General features: G+C 40.5%; 1 protein-coding gene across 6 annotated transcripts in view; it reads right to left on the bottom strand.

The window, feature by feature from the left end:
* LOC146963115 (kinesin-like protein KIF21A) overlaps window positions 1-20,023 on the bottom strand; it is a 42,564-nt gene extending 22,541 nt beyond the window's left edge. For all 6 annotated transcript variants that reach the window (XM_085769710.1, XM_085769711.1, XM_085769713.1 and 3 more), the window contains exon 1: window positions 19,625-20,023. In XM_085769710.1, coding sequence (XP_085625836.1) covers window positions 19,625-19,671 — 47 coding nt within the window. In that variant the 5' untranslated portion in view covers window positions 19,672-20,023. The remainder of the gene's footprint in view (window positions 1-19,624) is intronic.
* Window positions 20,024-24,461: the final 4,438 nt, after the last annotated feature.

Raw genomic sequence — 24,461 nt, 5'->3', positions numbered from 1 at the left:
CCCTGTTGTGGGACCTTTTGTTGGTAGTAAATTAATTCCCACAGAGGCTACAGTTAAGACGAACCAAGACTCTTGGGGATGTGACAACAGTAAATGGCTGCTATTGTTGCTCTGTGAGCGTGTGTGTTAAAGAAGATGTCAAATTTGCATGTGTGTTTGTTTCCATTAAATAGATTGGTCCCATTCATCACAGCAAGAGTCTTTAGAACGTTTGAAAGGCTTGAAGGGACAGTCAGAGTGAGGGCGAGCAGGAGGAGGAAAAAACAACAACCACACACAAGCACAAGGATGAAAAGGAAAAGTAGGAGTGAATGAGGCTACAGGAGCAAAACAACACAGAGGTGTCATTGTGTGTGTGACATCAGATCCCAGCTATTTAGCGGACGCTCTGTGGGATTACAGCACTGATGAGAAAAGACGACAGACAGAGCCGGGGAGTGATGCAGGTTTGGGAGAGAAACACAATCATGTGTGCACTGCAGACACTGAACAACCCGCAGAGTGAGATTACAGAGATTACACAACGTGTAATATATGTATTACGTGTGCAACATTTTTCATTTTTCACTGATATACAAAACAGCTGAAACTCGTCAAAATGTGAATTTAAGATTTTACAATTGCAGCAAGAGAAGTTTACTTTGTGCGCATTTTGTTTAAATATTGAGTTACATGTAAAAAAAAATATAGGTTTTTGGATTCTTTGTCAGGTTTTGGTACAGTCTATTCATTAATGCAGGTTGAGAAATCTCCAAACGTGAAAGTGCTGATTAGCAAATCATATAGAAACAAGGGTGAGATGTGTACTATTAAAAAAAGAACCATAAAATTTGATTAAATCTAAATAAGGTTAAGATCGAGGGGGAAACACTTCTAATGGCAAAAAATAGCACTTTGCTCTGTTCGGGTTTGTCATTTTTCACAGTTTGTTTAAAAATCTGGACAAGACAGCCAATTAACGGGAAATCAGATTTTTACTGATTCTCATCATATGATGGGTAACTGGATTATTTTACGTCATATTTTGCCGTCCATGAATGGATTGTTATAACAGATAATATCACATTTTTCAAATCAAGGCAGAAGAATTTGGAGGCATGCAGTTCCCAGGAACAAATGGACGCTTTATTTTCAGAGCCTTCTTAACTTCTTGATGTTATTTATAAAAAAAGGCAAAAAAAAGTTGAAAACATCAAAGAATTTGCTGAAAGATTGTAAATCACTAATACCTGAGGGGAACTGCAGACCCTAATTGAATTATCTTCACAAGTGACTCCTTTCACTTTATACAGAGTTATTCATTCTTAATATGAAAATATTGATTAGTGCAGTTTTAAACTTGACATTTATCTGAACATAATAGAAGTTGCTCCGAGCAAATATGATGTAACTGTTAGTCAGAGGTTTGAGGGCATGTGAGGAGACTGTGACCTAATGGTGGGGTGGTTTAGGGCATTACAGGAGTGAATCTGCATTAATCCTTTTGGCCACTTTCCCGAAACTTGACAGAGAGCCATTTCTGTAATCCACTGTAACAATGGAAGCACTTACTGCTGCTTACAGTGAGGGCATGAAGTCACTGGATTATTGTTCACTTGTTGAGTGCTTGGAAGAAATTAAATAAAACAGGAGAGGTCAAATTTAAAAAAAATGTCCAGTTCAGTAAAATGTCAATTAGGCTGCTCAAAGTGAGCCAAGAGAACAAGCCTGTATTATTGTAGCCCCATTTACTGTAGAATAAATGGCAACTCTATCTGATTGTGTTTCCACAAAGCATTGATGCAGTGTTTGTTTTCTCCAGTCCTACGACATCCCCAGGATCCACCATTCATGAAGAGACCACGGGTGGGGGGGAAAGAGGAAAATAATGACACACAAACTGTACAAGCAAGACATAAAGAGACAGAAAGGGAGGAGGAAAAAAGAGAAGGAGAGGGACAGAGACTAGACATAGTGGTTACAGCCCAGACAAAACACTGATGGAAATCTCCACATTAGAAAGAAGCCCCTGACCAGCCAGTTAAACAGACCTATTATCTTTGTGTGTAATGATTGCCTTTCATGTCAACCTTCCATCACACTGAACTGAGTCAGGCTTTTAAACCTCTATACGCTTCTTTTCTTAATTTGACTTTGAATGCTACCTAGTAGTTACGTACGTTCACAACAACAATGCTAACATGCTAATGTTTTGTACAATTTTTATGCTGTTGCTAACTATGTTAATATTGCCCCAGAAAAAAGACACTGAGACGTGTCGACGAGACGAGAGTACACGATGTACTTAGACAAACAAAGGGGTTTGTGTTCATTTCTTACATGTTAGGAGGCAAATTATAAAAAGACAGGCTAGCATCTTAAATGGCAAGGCAATCATAACAACATCCTCTGCCCTTAGACCCTCACATCCACTGGGGAAAAACTCCATAGAAAACCCTTTTAACAGGGAAAAATGTGAGAAACCTCAGGGTGAGAAACAGAGGAGGGATCCCCCACCCAGGACGGACAGAAATAAGAATCCGCTGGTAACCTAAAACTATATGGCATTGATTGATCTTGTCGAGCCCTCTGCAAAGAAAGACCATAAAGAGCATTTTGCTGAAAAAAGGGAATCTGACAATGTGCATTAGCTAATCTTACACTGCAAAACTGACAGTAGGTCTGATAATGCAGTAAAATTAAAATGGTTTGATCTATTGTTGTGCATCATTAGATCTGAAGATGTCTTCCTTACATCAAGAATGTTTGAGCTTTGTTAAACAATGGACCTTTGAGTGTTCTTCAGGTGTGTGTGCCTATATCACAACTTATACAAGTTCTGGCATCAAACATCTCAGTTAAACATAAACAGGTGAGGGATAAGCTAGGTGTGAAGTACGTCCTGCTGGCGTATTATTAGTGTGACTGACTGACTTTAGCTGTGATTATGATCTGGCAGGCTTCACTCTGTGGTTCAACCCAAAACAGCCTTTTCTCCTGGCTAAATAAGGGCTGCCCTTCAGCGTTGTGGAGACTTAAGTCACTAATCCACCTTCTAGGGTGACACACACATGGGCTCCACACAGGCTGTTTCTGCAGGAAATTTAACTCCACCGCTTGCTAAAAGTGCACATTCAAGCACATGTATGTAAGCATGTAACTGCACTGGGATCAGCCTGTGATCAGAAAAAAGAGTGTGTATTCCACCTCTTGCCAATCAACAGTGTCAAAAACAAACTATGATTTTTTACTGAAAATCAAACACGAAACCTTCACTCACAGATTCGCACACACAGATCCGGGGCCCCAGAGGCAAAAACCTGTGTGTAATTAGTGTAACTGCACAAAACATTAATCTGCTATGACAGTTTCAGCCTGTTGGCTGAAATACTGAGAAGAAAAATACTTAGAACTTCCAGAGTGCCAGGGATTAGAGGGATGCATACATTTAATCACTCTATGCCTATCTATCATTAGGCACTTAACATCATAAAGGAAATGATTTAGTTGCTACTTGAATAAATAGATAATTCAGAGAGGATTTTAATGGACAGAGTTGTGCAGGACATGATCATACGCTAAAAAACAAACCCAAAAGAAAAACAATAGCACAATATATATCCTGATTTTAATACAAAACAAGCAACTTCCGTTTGTTATACTGTAACTAAACACTACAATTTGATAGGCTATTTGTGTAATTGTTTGTTTTTATGCTCTTTTATGCTGTTATTTTTTAAATGTTTTGTCTTTATGTAAAGCACATTGAGTTGCCTTGGTATGAAATGTGCTATATAGCCTAAATAAAGATGCCTTGCCTTGCTTTGCCTATTTGATATTCACTCAAGAGATTTTGGAAAATACACTTTTGTAGTCTTGCCAAGAGTTAAAGGATCTGTATCTCTGTCCCATTGGCTTAGCTTTGCAAACAATACAAACTGTTAACCTGTTAAAGGGAACACAATCTGTCTCAGATCACAATAAGCTACTGCCAGACAAGAAATGTTAAAAGATTTGGAACAGTGTCTGAAGTTACTAGTTTTTAGTTACTTTCAGGGCTCCAGACTGCCCCTAAATGGGGGCACAGCAAGTAAGATTTTAATCTATGTGCATGTGCAACCAGTAAATTTGTTGTTTTTTTAAACACTGGTGAAACATGGAAGGGACAACTCAAAGAACCTGGTATCTCTCAGCAGGTGCTAATGTGTGTGAGGATCATGAATGAAAAGGAAATGTGAATATCTGATTTGCAAGTTGATTTATGGTGTGCCTCTAAATTTTAGGGGCCACTGTGCTTGTAGTAAAAACGGTGAGTCCTTAATTCCACGTAACTGTTTCATTCATCCTAACCAACACTGACTGTAGCATCAGTAGCAGTGTTTAGCTAAAGGCCACTGGGCAGACAAGTGCTTCAATACACTGAAATGTATCACCCTTTCAATAATCGGCCTATTATTCACTATTCTGTTCCAGTGTAACTCTTGGTAAAAGAAATAAGCACAGTTTAATAAAGGAGGCTGACTGAGTGATGTGAGGAGTTCAGAGTGCTGAGACACAGTTCACTTCACCTCGAAAGGGCTGAAAGGTAGACGGACACATGCATACACATCCCCAGTACACACACACACACACACACATTACATTAAAGACAGAGAAACACACAGAGGGGCTTTGTCAGGCTCTCCCCATGTGACATGGCTTGTTAGGCTCCTGTTCTCAGTCTCATTACTGCGATTACAGTGACAGCCTGAGAAACAGTGAACTCCTCACGCGTGCGCACACACACACACACACACACACACACACACACACACACACACACACACACACACACATCATACACCTTGATCATGATTTTTGTAGACAAAAGTACAGTGACGAGGAAAATGATGGAAGCTGATTTAAATTAAAGATCTAAGAGTTCACTCTGCCACAAATTATTTAAATTAATTATCATATTTATTCTAACTAAAACGGCAATATTTTTAATGCACACACTCTACAACACTGCAAACACACACACATAGTATAAAAAAAGACTGTACAGTATGCAAGCGTCTGGGATGCTACCTCTTTTCCATTTGGCATTTTGAAATAAGATTTTTTTTGGATGTGATCCTGGCAATATGGGTAATATAAAAATAAATCAAATCATTGCCTTCAGCATTACTGTAAATCTGCTGACCTCATGGACAACATAAGAGGATGTGAGGAAACATCAGTAATCAGATACTGATCAAAAAGGAGATGAGTCAGCCCATCACATCATCATGATGTTGATAATCCTTCCTTTAACAGAGCCAATCAAATCGCACTGTGACATCACTTCACTGTCCAATCAATTCACTCCCCAGGGATGCAGCCAATCACTGCGAATCATCACTGACAGCACAAACAGCGAATCCTGATGCTTTATTGCCGTTATTTGATCTTTAGTTTGTCATGTGGAGATGGTGCAGACTGCACCCAGTGATTCAGCAGAAACAGAGAGGAACATCTGAGCCCACCAGGCAGCAGACAACAAAACTCTTTTCTCCACATCTAACACTGCCACAGGCACACTGACTCACCACCTGACATCATCATGTAAAGTCACATATTTCTGGATTTTGCACTTAAAAGCCAAAGCAAAAATTAAATTAAAAAAAATCAATACCAGCTACATCCTAGAATAAAAACACAGACCCAATTTGCCTCAAAGCATCACATCGATTACACTGGATCTATTTTCTCATAAGCCCATCATGCACAAATCTTAAAGGGAAATGCACATCCATCCATTGCTTATATACCAAAGACAAGATGGCTCAAAGCTGCACCAATGATATGAAACGTGTGGTCACCTGTGCCCCCACCTCTTGTTGTGAATGTGAGTTATTTATATTTTCTTATGATAATATTAAATATTAACAGCCATTTAGGCATTTAGCCATTGTAGCATTATGAAAATTAGTTGAACGTTAGTTAACGTTACCTAGGAGATCTGTGGCAAATGTCGCGAGAAAGTCTTGTTGAGACAGAGACAGGTCTTGAACAAATTTCATTTTCTCCTGATGTGTCTGTCTGAAATGGACCATTTTCGTGTCAAAATGTTCAGAAGAGATGTGGCTTGTGAAATATGAGTCCAATATTTTCTTCAGTGACTGTGGGTCGAAAGAATCGACCATAATCTGTGCTCACGTTCTCTTCTCCCATTAGAGTCAATTGATCTCCCGAAGGGGCGGGGTCATGGCGACACCCACGTGACACAGATACAGGGAACTGACTCGTCTTGTTTCTAAACCATCTTTGCCTATATCGCTTATTCATGGATCTTGGGGTCTATCATAGGGCCACATATAGAGACAACGTACCCACATTCACACAGGCAATTTAGTCTCCAGTCCAGTGAGTACAGGTTTTGGGAGTGTGGGAGGAGGCCGGAGGACCTGGAGAGACCTCCCCCAGGCACAGGGAGAACATGCAGACTCCACCCAGAAAGACCAGAAGCTTCTTTCCGAGAGGCAACAGTACCAACTACTTTTCTGCCGTGCCGCCCTGAGTAAATACTGGTATTTGAGCCCTATTTAAAACATGTTGCACTCCTCCACTGTCACCCTCTCATGTAGGCCTACAGTATAAGATGTGAGATGTGATCTTCCTGATGTTGAGGTTTAAGACGGCACAGAGTGAGACTCAAATTGCAGATGTGGCACAGCTGCATACAGAGCACGAGGGGATACCACATTTGCAAAGTGATGCAAAGATGTGTCCGCACAAGTTGAATATTTGTGTTCAAGGTAGAAAGTCTGTTTCCTGTTGATGTGTACTTGCTTAATCTAATGGGGCTTTATGAATCTAGTACTTAATAAACACACAGAGACAGACAGCTCAACTGAGGCCGAGCTGAACACAAACACCCTTAAGCACACTTCACTATACTAATGATATGTTGCTAACTAGCTGACAGCTAATGTGTGAGCAGCTGGTACAGTGGAGCTGATCACAGAGCAGCTGAAGAATGTCTGAGGGGTTTTGATGAAGATGGGACTGGACTGTAGTAACTGTGGACTGATGACAGTGATGCCATCCAGCAGCAGAGCAGAGGTTAATCAGGGATACAATGTACTACTAATACACACACACACACACACACACACACACACACACACACACACACACACACACACACACACACACACACACACACACACACACACACACACACACACACACACACACAAAAGTTCTCGTAATTCTCCTACATACACATGCTCTGCTGGCCCCGTCTTGCTCATGTCACTGAGACAAGAGAACCGCAAATAATCAGATTTCACCAGAACACACACACACACACCATCAACCAACCCTTCTTCTAGTCAAAGGCCTCTGTTGAAGTGTTAATAGTGAAAAGCTTCTCTCTCTATTCTTCAGACTCTGTGACTGGAGGAAACATGATAACCACTGCATTCATTCACATGCTTTTGTGTGTGTGTGTGTGTGTGTGAGGAACGCCTTCAGGTAAACTGACCTGATGTTCTTATATAACAAAATGCAGAAATAGCATGCCCAGCAGGTGCACTTGTGTTTTTGTATATCTATGTGTGTATTTGTGCACCAGCTTGAGTGGCATGTTTCTGCTGCCTGTGGACTAATGGCTGCCCTGAGCCAAAGGATGAACAGAAATAATAGAAGGATGTAAAAAAGAAAAGAAAAAAAAGACCATGTTAAAAACACACCTTTTTAAATCAGCTTTTAATACATAATTTCTGTGTGTGTTTTATATTGTTTTCTATGTTTTATACTGTCTTTGCTGCTTTTAACTGAATTTATATGTCTTGTGTTCTTAACTGAATTTATTGTATGTAAAGTGTCTTTGAGCTTCTGGAAAAGCGCTTATAAATAAAATTGATTATTATTATTATTATTATTATTATTAAGAGAGAGAAAGCAGACGGTGCAAATGGGACATCCACAATGAGCTGCTACTGTTCTAAGCACCACAACAAGACAGTGTTTTAGTGACAGTCTTTACATTGTTGGGCAGCTGGTCTTGACATCAAGTGCCAATCCACTGTAGTGTAGCTCTCTCCTCAGTGTATCTGTAAGAGTGACTCTGGGATTAAAAATGCAGGATGGTGCATGATGGAAGATCAACAAATGATCTGTAATTGTGGCTTTTAAAAGAAGGTGTCGGCTGTGGATTTCCATTTATCCTCAGTGAAGGATGCAGCTACGATATTTTAGTGTTGGTGAAAGAAAACTTTGACTGGACCACAGGATGTGATAAAGACGTAAAGACCTTGAGTTTGTCTCTTCCCTCAGGGTGTAGTTTGAAAACAGCGAGGCAGTGACGACGCTGAGGACTTTTGGGAACCGCGCCAGAGGGTCAACGTTGAGAGGTCAACAGAGACGGAGAGGGGAAGAGAAAAGAGCAGAGAGCGTTCTGCTAACTCAGCGTTTTTACAAACCGCGCACGGCTGCTGAGTGTCGTCCATTCAAAAGACCTCCGGTCACCAAGGAGACAACTGAAACAAGCTGCCATGGAGACATTCTGACAGGGTCACCGACCGATCACAGCTCTGTGATCAGTGCCGACTTCAGCTTCCTGGGTCAAAGGTGGCTCGGGTAGGAAGGAGGGAGAGGTGGAGAGGTGGCAGAGGATGGCTGCTGCTGTCACCCTGACTGGCAGACACACACACACACACACACACACACACACACGCTTTTTGTCAGGGTAGCAGGCACACAGCCTTTGCCCTCCAACTTAATCTACAAAGGTCAAAAGGGGCGGGACTTGTAACCAACAGGCACTAAGGTGGAGCCAATAGGAGACAGGCTATTTGGATATTAATAAAGGAGCTTTCTGAGGGGCTTCATGTAGGTCTAGTTTGTATTTGACAAATTCATTCTGGGTAGATATTGTTACTTACCTTACAACATACAAGGCAATATACGTATAAGTGATACACATGATATTATGTGAGATGATTCAAATTTGTCAACATTCATTGATTTTTTTTTCTATATTAGTTTTATTATTAATTGATCAATTATATTGATGTCCATTAAAATCTCAATTTCTCAGAATGCAGTCCACAACCCAATGGTATTCACTCTACGAGCACTTAAAACTAAGAAAAACAGCAAATCAGCACATCTGAGGACCTGGAATCAAGAAACATTTAAATGTTCTTGTCATTTAAATGACCAATCACTCAGTAAAATAGCATCATAATTCTTATTTCATTATTGAATATCATGTTTCGGGTGTAGTCCTGGTTGCAATACACTGTCAGATCATACTGTCATACCCAAATGGGTAGCACTTTACTTGAATAGGTATTCATAAGCTTGACATAATACTGTCATAACAGTGTCATAAGTCAGTCATGAATGTGTCATAAGCATTATGTCAAATGTCATAATCGTTTATGACTGTTGTCATTAAGTGTCATTCGGTTTTTGTAATGACAACTTGACATTGCTTGGGTTGTCTTGATTATGACAACTTGACATTAATTAAAGTTACATTGCCAGAAGTCGTCTTTGTCATGACAACTTGACATTAAATTTGTTTGGGATGTCCTTATGACAACCTGACATTAATCAAAGTGACATTACCAGAAAATGTCTTTGTCATGACAACTTGACATTAACGGAATATGCACCTATTTTTGTGTTCATGGCAAGTTGACATAATGATAAAATAGATGTGCTAGGTTACAGACCATGATGTTTGACAGGATACCCAAAACTGACTGTCATGACACCATTATGACAGTGTAATGAAGATATTCTGCAAACTCAAGTAAAGTGGTAGCATTTTGAGTTGTCATTAACATATCATGAAGGATAAACTGACTGTCACGACGACACAATTATGACAATATAATGAAGATATTCTGCAAACTCAAGTAAAGTGGTAGCATTTTTATTTGTTATTAACATATCATGAAGGATACACTGACTGTCACGACACCATTATGACAGTGTAATGAAGATATTCTGCAAACTCAAGTAAAGTGGTAGCATTTTAAGTTGTCATTAACATATCATGAAGGATAAACTGACTGTCACGACACAATTATGACAATATAATGAAGATTTTCTGCAAACTCAAGTAAAGTGGTAGCATTTTTGTTTGTTATTAACATATCATGAAGGATACACTGACTGTCACGACACAATTATGACAATATAATGAAGATATTCTGCAAACTCAAGTAAAGTGGTAGCATTTTGAGTTGTCATTAACATATCATGAAGGATAAACTGACTGTCACGACACAATTATGACAATATAATGAAGATATTCTGCAAACTCAAGTAAAGTGGTAGCATTTTGAGTTGTCATTAACATATCATGAAGGATAAACTGACTGTCACGACACAATTATGACAATATAATGAAGATATTCTGCAAACTCAAGTAAAGTGGTAGCATTTTGAGTTGTCATTAAAGCAGATAACAGCGGCACGGCCGTTTCGGCAATGTGACTGTCACGACACAACTATGACAATAAGTGCAAACTCAAGTAAAGTGTAGCTTTTGAGTTGTCATTAACACCACTGACTTCACGACCCTGACTTCACAGGAAGAATACAGTTTCCTTTCATGATTGTGTCACCACATTCACGGCAACATAATGAAGATCTGCAAACTCAAGTAAAGTGGGCATTTTGAGTTGTCCATCATGTGGATAAACTTGTCTTTTCTGAGTTGTCATTAACATATCCTGAACTGACTGTAGGCCTGTGACGAGAACACATTTTGCTGGACGATATTGTCCCACAAATTATTGCAGATAAACAATATTACTGTCAACATTTAACCGGAAGGCGGTAAACCTCTCAAAACCTGCCGATAAATTACTCCGCTCGTTTTCTCTCCCGGGATGATGAAGAGGTTGACCGGAGCTCAGCAGACCGGGCAGCTGCTAACGGTAGCACATTAGCTCTGCACTTCTCCAAAAACGTAAAACGTAAAACAGGCGGTATCTGGATAAACTGACCACAGACTGGGGATCTTCACTGTGACTTTCTCACATGAAAAAATATTAAAACTTTAAAAAGTAACGTAATAACAGCACTGCAGCGAGAATTAAAACAGCATTTAGCTGCTTAGCTTTACCACGACACCTGTTGCCGCGAAATGTGTTCTGGGAAACAAAGATCCTGGATGACTGACGAGAGGATTCACTTCGTTCATTCCGCTATGGCACAAACGGCCCAGGTGCTGAGACCGATGCACAGAGTGAAGCCTCCAGTCATCCAGCCTGTTTGGAGGCCAGCGATGAGGAAAACAAACATGTGCGCATGCACATGGCAATATATCGAAGTCCGGGGGCGGTGTTTTTAAGCTCAGCTGGTAGAGCACCTGACCTGCCCCATGTGTTGAGACTACAGTCCTCACTGCAGGCGGCCCCAGTTCGAATCCCATTTCCTGTCTCTCAACTGTCCTATCAAATAAAGGCATGAAAAGCCAAAAAATATATACTTAAAAAAATAAAAATAAAAATTATATATATATATAATATATATATATATATATATATATATATATATATATATATATATATATATATATGTATATAAAATATATTTTATAATTTTATATATATAAAATTATATATATTTTTGCAGCACATCATCACATTACAATGAATGACAACAGTCTTGAAAGCAGTGTGCTCTCTGTAGCCGAGTGGCAGAGTAAAGGTTTAGTGATCATATGGTCACGGGTTCGATTCCTGCCTCAGTCATTGATTCCAATTATTCAGCTGTCATTGGACAGTCTTTGATTCCTCATAGTATAAAGCTCATTGTAACTCAGGTTCTCTGTGGCCATATGGTTAGTGTGTTAGGTGTTGTGCTATTTCAACAATTCATATATCAAAATGTGCAGCTTTTTTTGAACTTTATCGGCGTTACTTTTCTCTTTTTAACTATTTATACTTTTTAAAATATTTAACTTTTTCTGCAAATTAAACTCTAGACAAATTATTTTCTCCAGTTTTGTAGCCACACTTGTCTTCTGGCTAAAATTCTGGTCAAAAATGCAAAGAGACTTAGATAATAATTTTAAATATTTTTTAAATGCAGCCAGGGAGCTCTCTGCTCTCATTCAGCCCAATGCTGAGAATTCTCCACAACTCTGTCTGAAACATGCTTATGTCTGTGCTCTCTGTGGCGAAGTGGCAGAGTAAAGGTTTATTGATCATGAGGTCAGCAGAAGCCAGTGATCCTCTTATCAAAGGTTTTCTTTACCCCTCACACACTGTCTCTGTCTGTAACTGGAGACCTGAAGGTTGCTGGTTCAATTCTTGCAACAACAATTATAGTGAATTATTTTCCCAGTTGTCCTCTGTTGACTTCTGATAACTTGCTTCATGTTGAAACTGCTGCTCTCAGCCTGAAATTCACAGAAATTTTCATTCTAAGTCATTCAAGCTTGACTCTCAAGCTTTCTTGATGTTGACAGTGTGCAGATCATTAACAGACAACAGTCTCTGCAACTGTGTGTGCACCGTGGCCTAGAGGCAGAGTGGAAGTCTAATGACCACGAGGTTGTGGGTTCAATTCCGACCTTGGTCAAACATTTGTATGGTGATCACTGCTTGCACTATTTGCTAATTCTGCAACAGCGTTCAGTTGCTATCAGCAGTCACACCATTTCCATTCTTGGAAATGCTTTTTCTAGTTATTTTTCCACTTCCGGCCAACTTTCGGTTCGCTACTAGTCCTGCAACTCGAAGAGTTGCAGGACAAATTATATATCAAAATGTGCGTCCTGATCGGGATCGGTGTGCTATTACTTTTCTCAACAGTGTACGAATTATTCGCGACGTAAGTCGCGATTTACTGCGCAAAATTTTTGCATGTAAGTCAATGGGACGGGCGGGAAAAAAAGAGCGAAAAAGACCAATCATTGGAGTTTAACAAAAGTCTACTGCTCAGGCATACTTTCATCTAGAGACTCCATTTAAACTTTAAACAGTAGACACAAGTCTTGTGTATTGTCGTATTACGCCACGTTTTGATAGGTCATATAGTTTTTGATCAATCCATGATCAATGACCATGATCATTTTTGGAGAAATTATGAGATTATAATGGGTGTGTATTGGACAGAATGTTCGTGTCAGAGTGCGTGACATCATCGGTTAGAGTGGGAGAGAGTGAAGAAACATTCTGTATTTTTTCTGGATAAACTGTGACCACGGCCACAATTTACACTCTACAGACATAATTTTTTCAGAATTTGTAAGACAAACTTGTTATCTCTCATGTCATGTGCTCAAAATATCAGAGAGACTTACAGAATTGACAGAATCAGTCTCTGAGTGCGGCCACGTCTGTCTCTGCTCCTCATTGAGTCCAATACAAATATTTTCTGAGAGGAGCAGAACGGCCTGATGTTTTAAAACTGCCAGCGTCGCCAAAATATTTACTGTAGAAACACCAAATCGTACCGAAATTTTCAGTAAGTCCTTAGAGCAACGTTGATCTGTGTTTTGTTCTGATAGGAGTTACCGTTTTGTCATGCTAAGCCTAATTGTGAGACCGGTTTAGAGGCAGAAAATGGCTGTTTTTCTCCACGTTTCTGTCTGTCTCAGCCTGCGGGGGCCCCTATCGCCGTGGTAACCTCTTTGATCCTCAGGCCAGGGCTCGTTAACTTCATAAACAATCCACCTGGCGCTCGTTTAAATGTTTATAAACACAGACACAGCTAAATCAGACTGACACAGGATGCAGCTACTAACTAACTATGTGTCAAGTCAGTCACACACACACACACACAGACTCTAGAGCCAGCTTCATGTGATTACAGTTACACACACACACACACACACACACACACACACACACACACACCTACACACACAGTTAACCTAATGTGGTTACAGCTCCTCCATATCAGTGCTTATAGAAAGATGATCATGTGTCTGTCTGATCAGCTCTGTCTTGACCTTAAGATCGTGGGTTTGATTCCCATGTTGACAGAGATGGCACAACCCGCAGTAGCTCCCGTGGCCCATTCAAAATTTCCCGAGAGGAAATTTTCTAGTTTCTCTTTTCTGTGCTGCGCTGGTCAGAGCGGCGTCCCGAGCAACGGTCTAATTTTACATGAATAAAATCTCTTTTTATCATTATTTTGTGTTACATTATTGAATGATTTAGTTGTAGGCCGTGTTCTAAGCGGGATAATGTATAGTTGGTCGGTTGTTATGTAAGGGATAATGTATAGTTCGGAGGTTGTTATGGAGAAATAAACCCCGACAGGTTGTATACAACCTGAAGGGGTTTATTTCTCCATAACAACCGACCAACTATACATTATCCCGCTTAGAACACGGCCTACAACTAAATCATTCAATAATGTAACACAAAATAATGATAAAAAGAGATTTTATTCATGTAAAATTAGACCGTTGCTCGGGACGCCGCTCTGACCAGCGCAGCACAGAAAAGAGAAACTATGCAGGATATTTACTTTATGTTTCATTTTTACCGTCATTAAATAGCTTCGGACTAATAGTGATGTTAGATAAACGACTTGTAACCTGTTACAGGGAGAGTACATCGTGGCTGAAAAGTAAACTTGCATCAGAACCTCTGACCGTGTCACAGCTCCTCTCCTCTCTGTAGCTCCGCGACACAAACGCACCCCATAATCTCTTGTTTATGACAGATAGGACTACACAAAATACACGTAACGTGTATGGTAATCCATCGATCCACTGATTGATTATCAAAGGCTTCAAATGCACGAACGGGAGGAGGCTCAGCAAAACAGCGGCCGTGACCGGACATGCAGAGTCGGCCGTTGCTATGGAGTCCCTAGCAACGGTCCGCTCAGCGGTGGTCTATCGAGAAATAAACACCGCAGAATATTGGTGATTGACCAATCAGAATCGAGTATTCAAGAGAGCCGTGTTCTAAGGAGAAATAAACCCCTTCAGGTTGTATACAACCTCCGAACTATACATTATCCCTTACATATCTCGAAGTCGGCAAAAATATAGAGTTTATTTTCATTTATCCTGTCCATATCCTGTCAAACATCAATGACCAAGTGCTAGAATTGGTCTGTAACCTAGCACATCTAATTGTAATAATCATTATGTCAACTTGCCATAAAAAACAAAAATAGGTGCATATTCTGTTAATGTCAAGTTGTCATGACAAAGACATTTTCTGGTAATGTCACTTTGATTAATGTCAGGTTGTCATAATCAAGACAACCCAAACAATGTCAAGTTGTCATTACAAAAACCGAATGACACTTAATGACAACAGTCATAAACGATTATGACATTTGACATAATGTTTATGACACATTCATGACTGAGTTATGACACTGTTATGACAGTGTTATGTCAAGCTTATGAATACCTATTCAAGTAAAGTGTTACCCACAAAGGTTATCTAATTCTATTCAAATTACCCACTGTGAGTGTAAGTTTCAAGCTGAACAACCTGTTCAAGCATGTAAATGGGGAATATCTCATCATAACCAGTTTACCACTTGCAAAAGCCCCTACCTTGTCCCATCTAATTAGAAACCAGAACTTTTGTCCTCTAAATTGAGTAGTAGGAAACCTGAATGCTTGCTGCAGGCTAATTCTGGCTGCCAGCACTTAATTATTAAAGCTGTACTTCAAGGATATTGACAAACTAATAAGTGACTTGACCGACTCCATCAAGCAAAGTCGGTATCAATGACTGAATTCTTGAATAAATCATTAATGTCCTGTTTTGCTTTTTCATAGAACATGGGACAAGAGAAATGTGTGCATGACTGAACACAAACACACACACATACAAAGACATGTCAGGGTGTTATATAAAAGAGACACACACACACACACACACACACACACACACACACACACACACACACACACACACACACACACACACACACACACACACACACAGAGGATAACCCTGTATACACTCTGTGCTGCAGAATGCCCCATCTGTGTGCTGTCAGGTGTGAAAAACCTTTAAAACCACAGATGACAGCACAGCTCATGCATCTAATGTTTAAATAATCTTACTGAAGAATAAGCAAGTGCATTTGTCAAGAGCAAATACACTTTTACGTTACATCATCTTTCCAGTAACAAATCAAAATGACCAAAAAAAACCCTGAAGCGACTTTTCCTCTGTTCAGGCTCCAGACCTCTTTCTTTCTTGGTCTCCCTGTTACCTCAAAAAATAAAGAAAAACACACTCACACAGCCAGAATCAGGATGATAAAGAAGCATTTCATCACTGTGGGCCTGTTGGTGTGGGGGATTAGGAACTTGCTAACAGACAGCATTAGCCTCGCAGGCTGAGGCAGGCACTAGTTGGCAACCTGCACACACACACACACACACACACACACACACACACACACACACACACACACACACACACACACACACACACACACACACACACACGGCTAACTAAACTATCACAGAGTGCGGAGAAGCTGCCAGTCAAAACCTCTAAGATGCTTTAAAGTTCAGGTTCGCCACAACTATGAGGCTCCAAAATAATTAGAATGTTGCCACGGCGATTAATCGAGCTGAAAACACCAACATGAAGCTGCAGTGTGATGTTAACGCTTGCAGGCAGTGATTTAGCAGCAGATGAAAAGGTGTGTCTTCTTTATTAAGTGAAAGTAAATTGTACTTTGAGTTAATGGTGACACGTTTTGTCTTAAGGCTCCATCTTCATCAGTGAAACAAAAACCAGGGAGGATGTGTCCAGAGATGTTCACAGTGAAACTCTGCTGACTTTGTTGTTGCAGTTTTACTTTCATCTTTGTTATCTCAGTCAATTCAGTCTTTAATGGTATTTCCAATGGTGAGCTCACATAAACACTCTGTCTTTGTATGTGGCCCTAATTATAGCATCAGGCTGATATGAGATGTAGTCTAACTTATAGTTACATTTATTTGCTTGCCTTAATTATTATTATTTTGGGCTTTTATGGCTTTAATTGAGAGAGAGACAAACAGGAATGGGGATAGAGAGAGGGGGAATGACATGCAGCAAAAGGCTGTCAGGGTTGCCTGCTCAACCCAGTGAGCTATATGATCAATTTTTGTCCAGTAAGTTCTAAATACCTCAGTTACCCACCAACATCGGATGATATAAAAGGATAATATCGGCATTAAAGCAGGAGTAAGCGGAATGTTTGTGTTAATATAAGTCATAAATAGTTCTATCTTCCGACAGCAATCACTTATATAGAGTGTTTGGTCTGAAACACGGGTCTGTCAGTCACTCTGCTCTGCTGTAAGCTGAGGAGAAAACTTTCCTTGTATCCTACAACCTTTATCCAATGAGGAGAGAGAACGGCATAAAGGGGCGGTCCTCTCTGTGTGCAGCCAAGGGATGCGCGTGAATGTGGTGACGTAGGGACGAGGGCAGGGACTGCTAACTCCATCTGCTGACAGGAAGTTGGCCAAAACCACCGGATCGCTTACTTCTGCTTTAACTCTCGTATGAAATGACTCTGCTGTACAGGAAATGCAGGTATTGATTGGCTGAATCACTGGTGGAACCAGAGACACCCAAGCTGCACTATGTGCTTGAGCTGATGCTTCCACAGTAAGAGCAGTTCCAGTGCTGTGCATGATGGCTCACTGGGGTTTAAATAGAAGTGAGCCATGGTTAATGTTATTAGTTTCACCTGGGCTGATGTGACACAGGTGGATTAAGGAGCTGTGTGAGTGTGCAGGTAAAGACCCAGAGTGCCCCGCTGACAGGACATGGATCTGTCTTTGTGTGTGTGTGTGTGTAAAAGAGAAAGGATGTAAGTGCAGACTCTTCTTCCTCACTGTGAAGCCAGTGTTCCCTGGTTTTAAAATGGAAATCCTCATCTCTAACCTAACTAGTAATTTTGGTTTTAAATTCAACAAATATTAACATTAACCAATCTTTCCATTTCACACAGAGGAAGGAACATGATCTTAAGTGGTCCTTATTTTCACCTCTATCTTTTACAGTGATTGGCTTGTTCATGTATTTGTCAGCAGGATTGTGCAGATATGTCTGGTGCAGTTTGACACTGGCCTGTGCTCTTGTCCTTCTAGTTACCTATAAATTCAAACACTCGCTTTCCAGAGAAAGAAAGAAAGAAAGAAAAGATGAGTGAATGAGAGATAGAATGGATGAATGGGCCAATGAATATTCAGCTGATTGTATTATAGGTCTAAAGGTGGAAACCCAACTAGCAAACAAGATGACAGAGCTCACTAAATATTTCATGCAGCCTGAGCTCTTACAGATACAACAGCACATAGTTTGCACTAACAAGATAAACCTGAAACAACTTTACCTGTTAACAGCAACAGCTGCTGCAAAGTTTCAAACATCTTTAAACCCTGTTCAGCAAATCTTTATGTGTGTATTACATTACTGAGGAAACCAGACATGTAATGTTACCTTGTCTATCACAATAATGAGTCTGCACAGGCAGCGCTCAAAAGACTCACTGACTGACTGATTATTTACTATCCATAAACTGAATTGGCTCTGTAAACAGAGTTCTGGGTCAAAGTCTGAGTGCATAATAACAAGAGAAGGCAGAGAGAAAGACGAGAAACATGAGAGGGACGAGCTTTTGTCCTCTGTCTCTTCCACTGATCCAGTTCACATGATGTTTCGCATTTCCAAAACACACGCACACACACACACTTGCAGACAAGCACTTGCCATTGCTACTGCTGCCACCCTATCATTCAGTCTATTGACGTCTATATTGATTTGCTATGTATTTCATTGTCTGGATTGTATCTGGGTGTCTTTTTTTTTGTTAAGCCCTTTTCCACACACACACACACACACACACACACACACACACACACACACACACACACACACACACACACACACACACACACACACACACACACACACACACACACATCAGAAAGATATAATTGGTGACCAGACCGTGACGGCATGGATTGGCCCAGGGGACAAAGGTCAGATCAGCATGATACAGCAAACACACACTGCCTCTAACACAGCACAAAATACACCAATACACTTGTACCAAAGCGTAGGCTATCACAAACATCATCTAACGTGCCACTGTTTCCAAACAGACTGCCGGTGTCTGTGTGTGTGTGTGTGTGTGTGTGCGCGCTGTGCAGTGGGAACAGTGTGTGTGCGTGTGTGTGTGTGTGTGTGCTGTGCAGTGGGAACAATGTATGGGAATAGTAACAGGCTTTTCTTTGGCCTAATCCACTGAGAGATCTTCATTCATAAATCCACCACACAGCATGTACAAGCAGTGCAGGTATTAACAAAAGAAGGTCAGGTAATCAGGGGTCTGGTCTACAGCCTACTACTACTGGACTGGTCTGTACTGGTCTGTAGTTTGAATGATACAATGGGTGTGGAGAGGACAATGTGTATGTTACAGAGGAGCTTCAAAATAAAAGCACATAAATAGAAGAAGGGGTTTGTTGGTAGAGGAGAGTGGATGCAGTGTGTATAGCTCCAGATTTGGTGAGATGAGTGTGTTTGTCTCAATGGTGGATGGAGAAGTAGCAGGAATAATGGTTGGAATGGAATGGGGTGTGAGCCGGAGCCGGAGCATCCTCAGAGAGGAGGGTCCAGCCTCATCCCTCCATCCCTCCATCCCTCCTTACCTCAGGGCCACGCGCACCGAGCTCTCATCTGGCCCGCTGCTGCTCATGGTGTCACCGGGTGGCTGTCCCCCAAACAGTCCGCTGCAAAAATAGCTCGATTTCCCTTTTCTCTTGATCCTCTTAGAAGACAAGAGAGCTCCGTCTGCAGCCTCCTCCCTCCTTGGAGAAAAGCGCTTCTATCTTGAGCCTCCGCCGCCGCGCGCCGCTCTCACCTCCTCCTCCTCCTCGGCCGGCTGCTCACAGGAGCCATGTTTTATCTGATGGAGCGGCTGATGATCGGGATCTGGTTTTGTTTATCTGGCCATAGTCCACCGGTAGTCACCTCTCCAGAGGCATCGTCTCTTTCACCTCCTGCCCGGGCTGAGTGCACCCTGTGTATGGGTGTGTGTGTGTGTGTGTATGTGTGAGCCAGGATCCGCTCAGTGTTTGATTCCTAAGACGGAGGACGTAAGCAGACTCCTCCTCCTGAGCTGTACCAATCCAGACAGGGGACAAGCTCCCTCACAGCCCTGCACAATGTAGGCTATGGACAAAATGTATCGTAGGCTATAGGCCTACTACTACTTCTATTTCTATCAGGCTACCACAATTAATAATAATCACAATAATAATGATAATTCTGTAAAAACATAATTAAAAAAAAAAAATCCAATATTATAAATTGAGTAATCTGCACCTTTCATACAGGGATTATTTATTGTATAAGAGTGCATTAGTTTAAGATGTAGGCTGTGTATATAATGTACTGCCAATAGAGTGACTTGTGTTGTGAGTGTGTCTGATTTAACCACTTCTGTATTTTCAGAATAAAATTATTTGAATATTTTGCTGCACCTCCACACCAGCCTATTTTACATCATATATTAAAGCAGTAAAGGTTCAAACCAATTAGGTGATTATGAATTACATATCGAACCATATACTATGTGAACTAAAAATAATTAAAATCCATCCAAATGAAACCTAACTTCATCATTCTATTCTATTATGTCAAATTTTTAGATAGTAGATTATAGTGACTGTGTTTTGTTGTATTCCATGGTGAGATGACACATATCACATCATTGTGTGGTGATGTGGGTCAGTAAATGAACACGGCTTTTTGAGCATGCTGCCATCTTGTGGTCCAAAAACATTATTGCACCTTTGAAGTTGAAGTAATGTGACACTTCAATCCACCAGCAGATGGCTGAACAAACTCCCCTGCTGTGCCCATAACACATACTTCATACTACTTACACAGAGTGCACTGTACTAGTTATTATAGCTGCAGTTATTGTACAAACAATTGACACTCTCACATTAACCTTTCCTTTGGCTGTTCTACGTCATGTTTCTAGTTTGAGCGTGCTTCATTGTGAAACTACATATTTTTGAACTTGTACACAGTTTCTGCTCAGTCTAAATAGTACAGCACCAGTTAGAGGTCATCAGGACAAAAGCAGCCGTAGGCCTCTCTGTGTCAACTAGCATGAATTTGCTCAACGCTGAGAGTCTTGTGAATCAGACGGTAAGGCTGTCTCCATTCTGAATGATGTTGTCTTTCTGGCCCGGGGCCTGACATTATGAGCCTTAATACCCCCACAGTGAGGTGCTGGCATGGCCTTTAGCTAGCTGAGGAAGGTTTATTTTTAAATCTGCAGTACGTCTATGCGATCGATAGAATCCCTCCACCCTCTAGGCATGCCATTCATTTCTCAGCATTAAAAAAAATCTGTGATAAATTAGATCTTGGACTGAAATTGAAGAGAAATTGTAATTTTTGGATGGGGAAATGAATCAAAGACACCCCATTCTTCAAGGTTGCAATGTATCGATTTATTTACAAGAAAATACATCTTCATCTCAACATAAAGTGACCTTAGCACGTGATTTTTTTTTCAAACAGATGACTTTTATGTTGATGTACCTCCCTTGATTCTATGGTTAAAGAATACAGATTACATGCACGATGAGATCTCAGTAACAGAGGTCTGGGCTAAGATTACAGGAATTCAAAGTATAAAATCAGTATTTGTAACAGAGTTTTAATTGAAAACAGAGGTCTATTCAAAGTAACTATGGATGAAGTCCAAACTCGTCACCCCTGGCTTTGCATGTTGTTTCTACGTCTGTTTCAGGACAGGTCTAAGTGATATCTTGAAAAACTAATTAATGCTGATTGAACTGTCCTACATCAAGAAGCATTTTCCTTTCCCATAATCCCACTTCACATGCCACATGTACAGCAAATCCCACTTTTAACGCCTCAAAGTGGCTCTAATGAAACAACATTACATGCACTATTAAGACAATTATAAAATCCTCAATTGTCAAATGTTAAAAGAAACTTGTATGACCGTACCACATGTACTCATGTCTTTGCTCTGTCATACATATTGGGATACATTCAGTCTCTTACTTACAGAGGGTATGATAGGATGAACCTCTCAGTGTCTACAGTACAGTTGTTAGTAGTCATTGTATAAAGCAGGGTCATACAGTGTAGTAGGCCACAGTGGTCCTCACTTCACTGAGAAGCTGGTTTAAAGTGTTTCCTAAGGGAATAAGAAATGATGAGGTGCCATGCTAAGTGATAAAGTGTTACAGGGTTCCTACACATTTGACATTTCAAAATTCCATACTTTTTCCAGACCCTAATTACCAGACTACTCGGTTAAAAAATCTAATAATTTGCAACATTTGAGTAATTAGATGTGTGTCATGTAAATAAATTATGCAATTAATCTTTTGTTTTCATTATTCTGAATTTGTGTGCCATTATGTCACCAAATAATTTCCAGCAGATTGTAGCTTGGTACAATAGCACATACAAAATAATTAACCCAAATAACTTCAGTATTAAGATAAATATAATTTCGATATAATAGTTTCCATTTTCCATACTTTTCCAGACCTGGAAAAGTATAAAATCAAATTCCATCCTTTTCATAATTGCGTAGGAACCCCGAGTGTAGTGGCAATCCCCTCTACTGCCCAACCCGTGGGTAAAAGGGGTCGCCCCATGAGTCCACAGTCCACTCTGACAAGTATTTCCTGGAGAAATGAAGATGTGTGCAAGAGACTACTGACAAGAAGGCACCTCATCATTTCTCCTCCCGTCTTCTCAGGATCAAACAGCAGCGGAACGCTCTGCCCTCCATGCCCGTGCGGTTCAGGCTCCTATCAGATCTTGAGCTGACCTGGTTTTCCAGTGTCAATAAGCAGACTCTGTGTCATTCAGCGGCCGGTCTGCCCTCCTGTCAACAGAGTCCCACTGACAACACAGAAAGATCATGTACCTCAGGTCAGGAACTCTGTTAGTGCCATTTTACAGACCTACACTAATGCCCTCCATGTTCTCTTACGTACCAAATTGTTTTTCCTTTGCATTACAAGGCCATCACATGTACCGGTTTCATTCCTTTAGATATCAAAGGAACATTTCAGTCATTTTCTTTCTTTCTTTAGTCACATTTAGGGGCAAACAAAATCTGCGGTTGTCCTTCGGTAACCTGGCAGCCCTCATCCTAAGTGGACCAACGTTGCATTCAAATGCTCTGAAATTCTTTTCTTGAACTGTCCTCTGAAAGCCTAAACAGAGGGAGGTTTCACAGGCTTAAAATCTCATTGGAGGAAAGATGTGGCACTTGCAGACATCTTGGATTCAGTCAGAGCTCAGGCTTTAGAAAAAAAAAGGCCTGAGAGGGTTATTCAGCTTTTTTGACATGCATTAGAAACAAGATACAAGCAAGTTCCAAACCGAATTAGATAATAAAGGCGTACTAACACACCTTAAATTAGCACTTGCTCACCTATTTGTTTGAATGATAAGAACAAACTGTGGTATTGTCTGACTGAGCACAGTGCACTTTGTATTCTGCTGATGATGGGACTGATTGTCCGTTGTCTTCAACAAGAAGTCAACACTGACACAAAGTAGTTAAAAAGAAATAGTGGCTTAATCAGTGAGATGATTTAATACACTGTGCTAGTCACTCCAGTCCTGTCTGCAGTACAATGTGAGGATAAGATGAAGTCCTGTGTTCCCCCTGTTTATTCAACATCTGGACCATACCATTATGCACAGATTTCAACATCTGGACCATACCATTATGCACAGATTTCACCATGGCCATGTGACTTATGTGGGTCAACACAGGTCAATCAGGTCAAAGAGAGGAAACATTAAATCTAAGCTCCAGGAGGTCAGATTTTTGTGTCAGGCAGCACAAAGGTTTCTGGTTGTTGTAATTTTGCTATTGAAATGTACTGATATTTTGTAATGCATGGGAAAACCTCACGTCTATGGTGAAATCTGAAGAATACACTATAAATGATGGCACATAGGAACACATGGGCTCTTATCCTGTACTGAGAGGCAGACGTCAGCCTAGCTTCCTGCTCCTCAGTGTCTCTGTGCGAGCACATACACAGGTCTGAACCACACAAGAAAAAAACAAAAAACAAAAAAACAACACCCTATGAACTGAACGTAAGCAGCCACTGCCACAGCTTAGAATCACCACAGTGTTTCTCATAAGTATGATATTAACGGAACAAATCACCAATTTCACAGTATCACAACCTCAGGTAAGTTGCTGGTAACAAACATGGAGGCTAGATGAGGAGAAATAATCAAACTTTGACAGCAAATGAAAAAAACCCACCAGGACCTCAGGGCAGCCGTCAGTCAAGAGGCCAAGAATCTGCTGAAGTGTCTTTGAGCCAAAAGCCTGACCTCTACGTTTTATGCTAAAATGATATATGCAAATTTTTAATTAAAGATATAGTTCAACATTTTGGCAAATTGGCCCATTGCCATAATCCCTATAGTTTTAGCAGTAGGTTCGTTACC

The sequence above is a fragment of the Trachurus japonicus genome, chromosome 23 (genome assembly GCF_045865225.1).
Source record: "Trachurus japonicus isolate A0001 chromosome 23, Traja_1.0".
Classification (NCBI taxonomy): domain Eukaryota; kingdom Metazoa; phylum Chordata; class Actinopteri; order Carangiformes; family Carangidae; genus Trachurus; species Trachurus japonicus.
Note: the sequence above shows the minus strand (reverse complement) of the source record. Positions and strands in the feature narration are given on the sequence as shown.